At 44.2% G+C, this 8,393-nt stretch overlaps 1 protein-coding gene across 1 annotated transcript; it reads right to left on the bottom strand.

Moving 5' to 3' along the window:
* Nucleotides 1–788: 788 nt before the first annotated feature.
* Nucleotides 789–7,824, bottom strand: PPP1R15B (protein phosphatase 1 regulatory subunit 15B; the record flags this gene model as incomplete). The annotated part of the gene is made up of 2 exons (XM_080699597.1): nucleotides 789–1,010; nucleotides 5,917–7,824. 2 exons carry the CDS (start codon nucleotides 7,822–7,824, stop codon nucleotides 789–791), a joined length of 2,130 nt encoding a protein of 709 aa, XP_080555723.1.
* Between the last annotated feature and the right edge of the window lie 569 nt (nucleotides 7,825–8,393).

The following is an 8,393-nucleotide window of genomic DNA, read 5'->3' as shown; positions in this document are numbered from 1 at the left end:
ATACACAATTTAAATTAGAACTTGAAAGTGGACTTTAAGTCCTTTTTTGTTTTCCAAGAAAATAAGTTTTGAAAGTGCAAAATGACAAATCAAAGGTCCCCTTTCACTCAAGCAGGCAAAAGATGTTTAAAAACACATCCGACCATCTAGTACCTGGGAGGCCGAGACAGAATTGCAGATTTTTGGCCAGCCTCAGCAATTTAGCAAGGGTCTCTGCAACTTAGTGAGACCACTTCAAAATAAAAAAATAAAAGGGTGGAGCTCAGAGGTAGAATGCCCCTAGGCTCAATCCCCAGCACTCCCCACACACAAAAAAGCACCAACTAAATAAAATAAGGGAGGGTTAAAAATCACATATCCTTCATTATCAGGGCTGGTTTCAAACCTAGACATTTCTAACCAGGGTATGTTGCAAAAAGAAAAAAAAAAAAAGGTAGATCACTGGATCCAAATTATATCTTGTGGGTGGGTGGGTGGGTGGGTGGGTGTGGGTGGTTGGTGTATACCGAGGAATTGAACCCAGAAGTGCTCTACCCCTAACTACATCCCCAATCCCTTTTTGTGTTTTGAGACAAGGTTTCACTGAGTTGCACAGGCTGGCCTTGAACTTGCGATCCCCTTGCCTTGGTCTCCCAAGTCACTGAGATCACAGGTGCATACCACCACACCCAATCCACATGACATCTTTTAAGAAAAAAAAATCAGAGGACAGCTGACAATATTTGTTTTAAAAAGAAACCTCTAAGTAAGAGGTAGTGTATGCTAGGGCTACAGACTGTCAACTGATTTTAACATTGCTCAAAAAGATTAAGTCCTCTGACCCATGTTTCCTGGAGTCTATTAAACATCCTTTCTCTGTGCTCAAATGTCAAGCAATATCCAATAGCATCTTCTGTTTCTTGAATTCGTTTCTGGAATCTGCATCCATCCCTTGCAAATTCTTCCCATGGTCCTTTGCGATCCTCATCACCACTTATGTAATACTCCGTAACTTCTTCAAGGAAGGTTACCTATAAAGACAAAGATTACATTTTATTAGCTCTCTAGAATCTGTCCATCAGTACTGAGGTCAGCAGCCCTTTAGGCAACTAACTCTTAACATCAAATATCTTACAGAAATCTTTGTTTCCAACTATATTTGAAGTTAAAGGAAAAAAGGATTTAAGGATGGTATTTGGATAAAACAGCGAAGAAATGCCCGAAACTTTCAAATATCCCCTCCCCCGCCCCGGTACTGGGGATGGAACCCAGGGCCATTTTACCTCTGAGCTACACCTCCAGCCCTATTTTTTAGTCATTTTATTTTTTGAAACAGGGTCTCAACTGAGTTGAGAAGGGCCTTGCTAAGTAGCCGAGGCTGTCAGCGAACCATGATCCTCCTGTCTCAGCCTCACGAATGCTGGCATTACAAGCGTGTGCCACCATGCCCGGCCTCATTATCTTTTATATATCTACACATACTCAGTCTCTCTCTTACCACTCCCTAACTCCAGTCCTTGGCTTTGGTGTCATTAAAATGAATCCAAATGGGGAACTATTTAAACTCTTGCTGTTCTTAATCCCTGCTATTCTTTAATCCTTAAGGAATCCTTAGTTCTGTGATAGTTTTCTCCCAAATGACAAAGTATTAACCTCTATATCATTGGAAGCCAATATTTTAATCACATCAAAGGCTTTAACAATATTTTTATTTCTACTCCTTTCTCTTTTAAAAAATTTTTCATTTTTCCATGCTTTCCAATTTTTAAATTTATTTTTGCATTACTTTTATAATTAGAGAAGGCAGGCATGGTGGCACATGCCTATAATCCCAGTACTTGGGAGATTGAGACAGGAACATCTCAAGTTTGAGACCAGCCTCAGCAATTTAGTTAGACCCTATTTCAAAATAAAAAGGAATAGGGGTGTAGCTCAGAGGTAGAATATCCCTGGGTTCAATCCCAGTGACCTCCCTCAAAAAAAAAAGAAAAAAGAACACTTCTTTGTATTCAATATACTATCACTATATATATTGGATATTCCTATTCTGAAATGCTTAGGCCCACAGGTATTTCAGACTTCAGAATTTTTTAGATTTTGGCATATTTGTATAGACTTTACTGGCTGAGTATCCTTTATCTGAAATACAAAATGCTCCAAAATCCACAAGTTTTTGAGCATGACGTGAGTTTCAGGTTCTGGATTTTCAGATTAAGGAGGCTCAACCTGTACGTGAAATTGTGAATATTATAGTACACATGATGGCAAGTAATGAGTAACACTCCCTACTTGTTCCTAGTAATTTCTATTTAATCCCCAATAAAGAAGTTTCTACGATAACAAACTTGAAAAGTAAATACCCACCTTAAAGCATGTTTAAGTTACATCAGCTAATCCCATGGAGGCCTGCTTTCTTTCCCTTTACATCAGGCTAAAGAATGCCCCAGAGGACAATTAGCAGGTATGTAACACCTTACTAGATATTGCATTCTAGTCTTATTCATTCATTGTGTCACTAAAACAAATAGTAAAAGGCACTTACATAGTTTACCATATACCAGGCTCTTTTTGAAGAACTTTACCATTTTTCTCATTTAATCCTCACATCAACCCTTTGAGATAGAGCCTATATGTATTCAGATAAGAGAGGTTAACGACGCCCTAATCACACAGCATTGACGCGGATGTGAACACTGATTCTGTCTGGTTCCACACCTACCTCACCAGTACATGTGGTATTTTAAACTCCTGGATCTGAAAGCCTTTTCTAAGAATCAGGCACTACCTATTTCTTCATGTACCTGAAGAATGACAGGTGGTCAAAGGCTGCCAAATAATTTTACCATATTTAGGTATAATCTTTATGTTTTGCTTTTAATTCATAGGAGTCTCACATTCACTTAATAAACAAGCTAAAGTACGACGTGACTTCTTAAATTATTGGTACTAAGGATTGGACCCAGGTGTTCAATTCTACCTCTGAACCACACCCCAGCCCTTTTTTTAAATTTTGAAACAGTCTTGTTAAATTGCTAAGACTGGCCTCAAACCTCCTGTGTCAGCTTCTCTGGGATTACAAGTGTATGACACTCATCTGAGTTAAATCCTGCAATAACTTCGACTGGAGGTGGAGCTTCACAGCAGAGCTTGAGCTTCGCATGACCAAGGACCTGGGTTCCATTCCCAACATCACAAAAGCAAAAATCAACAGTAAATCTTGCACTATCCATAAACATATATTATTTTTCCCATCAGGCAAGTAGAGTGGATAAAGGCCAAGAGAGCCGGAAACATGCCAGGTCTGGCGGGCATCCCCAAATCTCTTGACCCTAACCACTCAAGAGAAGAGAGTGCAGGTCTCCAGATGCCAAGTGTCATTCCACTGCCCCACTCTGTTTCTTGCCTATTCATTCTAAACAGCTCATTTTGTCTGGAGTTCATTAAAAGGATAAAGAAAAGGCCTTTTATCACATCATTTACAAAGTATTAACTAAAATTAAAGTACTGGAGCGTGAACCCAGGGGTGTTCTACCACTGAACTACATTCCAAGCCCTTTTTATTTTGTGACAGGGTCTACGTTTCCCTAGGCTGGCTTTGACCTTTCAATCCCCCTGCTCAGATTACAGGTGTGTGCTACTATACCTGGCTAAAATTTACTTTTTTTGTATGTATGGTGCTGGGGATTGAACCCAGGAGCAATCTACCTTCCAAGCTACACCCCTAGCCCATTTTGTTTTGTATTTGGAAACAGGGTCTCACTAAGTTACTGACAGCCTCACTAACTTGCTGAGACTGGCTCTGAACCCACAAGCCTTAGCCTCCCAAGTCCTGGGATTAAGGGTGTATGCCACCATGCCTGGCTAAAATTTAATTTTTAACATGACTTATTCTGCTTCTGTAGGACAGACATAAGTTTAGAAACATTTAAAAATAAAAGATATTTGCTACCCCAAGAACAGTTTCAAAATATTAGGCTGAAGCCAGGTGCAGTGACTGGAGCCAGGTGCAGTGGGCAAAGCCTGTAATCCCATTTTTGGGGAGGATGAGACAGGAGGATCACAGGTTCAAAGTTCCATCCCCAGACCCGCAAAAAAAAAAAAAAAAAAAATCAGAGACATCATCAGCAATTTAGTAAGCTCCTTAGCAATTTAGTGAAATCCTGTTTAAAAAAAAAAAAAAAAAAGCCAGGCGTGGTGGTGCACACTTGTAATCCCAGCATTCCAGAGGCTGACACTGGAGGATAGCGGCTCGCTGACAAGCCTCAGCTACTTAGTGAGGCCCTCCACAATTTAGTGAGACCCTGTTTCAAAGTAAAAAGTAAAAAATAGGGCAGGGGGTGTAGCTCAGAGTCGAATACCTTTGGGTTCCACCCCCAAACCCACACACACAAAAAAAAGTTAAAAGGACTAGGGGTGTTGCTTGGAGGCAGAATGCCCCTGGGCTCAATCCTCAATACAAAAAAAAAAAAAAAAAAAAAAATTAGGCTGGCTATTTTGGAGCCAACAGATTATGGCACCATCCACTTAAAACTCCCAGATGCTAGAGAATTTGAGGTCATTAGTAACTCACCCACTCACCCACTACTTACTCTTTCCGAATGAAAATACACAAAACTAAAGGAATCCTTTCTCTACAGTAACAGACACCTTGTGTTTTGAAGGATTCTTTTCAATTAGTAACTTCAGTCAAAAAAACAAAAAACAATAAGAAGGAATAAAACAACTCAAAAAAGCTCTCATAAATGAGGTTAAACTTACAATATAATTAAAGAGTAAAATGCTCCCTGAGGTTTTAAGATTAGCCGAGGCATAGGAACTACTGAAGATAAACCAAACAATGACCACCATTGTTTACTTTTTTAACCTACAACTGGACATTGATAATAGGGGTGTGTGTGTGTGTGTGTGTGTGTGTGTGTGTGTGTGTGTGTAACTGAGGATTGACCAGCCCAGAGCATTCTACCTCAGCGCTACACCTAGAGCCCTATTTTATTTTTATTTTGAAACAGGGACTCACTGGGGTGACGAGTCTCATTACCTGCTGAGGCTGTCCTTGAAGCAGTGATTCTGTTTCAGCCTCCTAACTACAGGGATTACAGGTTTACACCATCATGCCCAGCTAGTATTTAATTTTTTAAGAAAAACGGCAATTATTTCCTGTATTGTTTTTAACTGCCAATCAAAACCATGTAATGTCAAAAACTTTCGATACTAGCTGGGCATGGCGGTGCATGCTTGTAATCCCAGTACTTGGGAGGATGAGACAGGAGGATCACAGGTTTGAAGTCACTTCAGCGACTTAGTGAGGCCCTCCACAACTTACTGAGACCCTGTTTCAAAATAAAGAATAAAAGAGGGCTGGGGGTGTAGCTCAGAGGTAGAATGTCCCTGGGTTCAACCCCTAGCATCACAAAAAAATAAAAATAAAAAAAAATAAATACTCAAATTAGTGCTTTCTCTTGTGGCAAACACTCAGGTAATTCTGACTTGCTATTTGATGTCATCTCTTTGGGATCTAATGGACAGAAATAAAGACATTGTCATGCAAATAAAACATTAAATATTTGCAAAGTAAATGCCAGATATAAAATCATTGAAAAACCCTATGGTTCTAACAGGACCTCCGTAATCATGCACATACAAGATTTAATATTTGTTATCCAAAAGACTGAAAAGTAGAAGCAAGTAGCACAGCCCAGAGCTACCAACCCAAATGAAAATAACATTTTTCTTCTAACATCTATATATTGACACCTTCCTTTTGACAGAAACATAGGAGAGGAAGAAAGGGCATTTGAACATTTCTCACTCCAATGCTATGAACTTAGAAACCTTTCTCAAAAATATGCACAACTATGCCTCCAAAGAAAAAAATAAAAAAGGCATGCTGTTAAACCATATCAAAATAGAACAAATCAAGAGACATGTTGAACAAACCTTTTTTCTTTTCATATGCGTGTGTCTTTCTCCAGAAAGAATTTCACACTGTACAAAGTCTGAACATTCATTTTCTTGGCCTCCTAATAGTTGTACCTTACAAGAAAGTAAAGTGTGACACTCAGAAACGGCCACTGTGGACTCCAATGGTCTTTTTGAGTCATGACAGCTGTTCCAATTTTTCCCTGATGTCTGAAAGGGAGCCTTAAAATTTAAAAGGTTGTAGGGGTCATCAGAATTACAGAAAGAGTTCCACAGCTTGAGATTCTCTGCCTCATCTGCACTAGATTCCCAGTCATCTTCCTCCTCAGAACTGTTGTCAGAGGTGTCAGGAAGGATCCCAGCCTGGGGAGAACTCCCTACATCAGACAAATTCTTCCCTGCATCAGAATCTCCAGGCACAATTCTGGCAGCAGTCTGAAGTGTTGCTGTAAAGTTCTGGGGATTGTAAGGATCTACACTGTAGAAAGAATTCCAAAGGTGAAGCCCTTCAGAGTCTTGTTCAAGGTCTGATTCTGACAATGAGCTATCACTATCAAAACCATCATCCTCAGCTTCCTCTTCCCAATCTTCATCTTCTGAATCAGAACTGGTTTCCAAGTCACTGGATGCACCTCCCAAAATGTAATCTATCAATTTGTTACTACAAGCTGGTCTGGTAGAAATGGGAAGGTGGTCATCTTCTAGGTCAGAGTCAACTACATTGATTGGGTCCCCCTCAGGCTCTTTATCCACAGGTATCTCACAAGATGGACAGCTTCCAGAAGGGCCTTGTTTTTCCAGAGCAAATGGAACCTCTTTAGTCAATAACTCTATTTTTTCCTTGGTGGGTTCCTGGGTGGTTCCAGGAGTGGCTCCAGCTGGGAGAACAGACTGTGCTGGGTAAGCTGTGCAGTGTTTCAGATCCATCCGGAGAAGGCTGTGTTCCTCCTCCAGGCTATGGTAGCCATTATCTTGGTCAGGGGTGGGTAACTCTTGACCCTTGCTGGCCTGCTGAAGGAATTCCAGCCGTTTCATTCGAAGATGGTGGATTTCGGGCAGGCCTTCTCTAGAAAGAGGTGGACATCCCTGCCATGAAGCTGCAGAGATCTCTGCACGCAAAGGCTGGGGATGACAACGGCCCTCAGAAAGACAGCTGCTCTCCGGGGTTAGTGTCTGGAAATCAACCAGCTCGCCACTTCCAGCGCCGTTCTGACAGCTGAGCTCTAGCTGGGGAAGGCAGTCCAGGTAGGAGGGGTTCAGGAAATAGGAGACTACGTTGAAATTGCCTAAACGCTGTATGTTTAGAGACCCGGAGGGCGATGAGCCAAGCTCTCGTTCGGCAAACAGACGTGTTTGAAGGCTACTTGGCAACAGCTCCACTCCCCACAGCTGCTGCTCCAGGAGAAAAGCGTGTGCTGCAGGATCTAAAGCCCTTCCTTTGGCCTTAAATTCCAACTCTAGGTCTGGGGATGAGCACTGCAGGCGGATCCCCTCCTCTATCCAATCAAAGGGGGTGACAACCAAGTCGTCCGAGGAATCATGCTGCAGCGAACTCAAAGATTTCTGCACCTTGGAGGTGGCTGGTTCCTCCCGTCCCCTCAAGGCCCTGAAAGTGCTGTGGCCTCCGGCGAAATCTAGCCATCTGGTCGGAATCAAGTCAACGAAAAGCTGGCTCCAAACCAGCAGTTTCTGAAGCAAGATCGGGAGCGGTGCAAGGACCTGGGAAAACAGCTTCGCCCAGTAGCCGGTTCGAGCCTTGGGCTGAGCAGAGGAAGCAAGTATGGGGTCCCCGGGGTTTTCCGGGCCAGGAGGTCTCGGGAACTTAGAAGAGCCTACTTGCGATGGCCGAGCGAAGAAGGGCAGCCGGAACCAGGAGCCCGCCCGCGGGGCGGACCGTTTCCGCGATCCCAGGGTCTCCGACTCCATCGCCTTTCCGGCAGTCTTTCGGGTAGGTTCGCGGAGCTGGGCAGCCGCGGGAAGACCGGGATCCCGCGCTGGCCTACACAGTCTGGGCCTCGCGCAGCGGCCGAGTCGGGGCTCCAGGTAGATCTCCGCGCCGGCAGGAGAGCCACAGAGGGCTGCGGCTTCCGCGGCGGGCGGCAGCAAACTGAGCAGAGCGGCCCGCGCGGGAGGCGACGACCGAGGCGACATCCATCCCGGCGCAGAGGGAGGCGACCTAGTTCGCGCGAGGCCTCTCCACCATGGATAGGACAGTGGCGGCGACTCCCCCGGAGACGCGGACAGTTCCGAAGCCACAGTGCAGCGCGACGCCGGGAAAGACTGGCAGGCGCGGACCAAAGCGAAGCCCAAAATGGCCGTAGGGCCGGCGCCGAGAAAGGACACCGGACACCGACCGGATGAGACGGAGGACCGCCGGCGTCTACGCCACCTGCGCGCGCCGCCCGGCGTCACCCTAGAAGCCCCGGGGGGCGGGCCTTGCCGCACACTTCCGGTGGCCGCTGATTGGCCTCGCCCGGGCTCCCCGTCGGCTTCCT

Source organism: Muscardinus avellanarius (assembly GCF_963383645.1).
Source record: "Muscardinus avellanarius genome assembly, chromosome: 7".
Classification (NCBI taxonomy): Eukaryota; Metazoa; Chordata; class Mammalia; order Rodentia; family Gliridae; genus Muscardinus; species Muscardinus avellanarius.
Note: the sequence above shows the minus strand (reverse complement) of the source record. Positions and strands in the feature narration are given on the sequence as shown.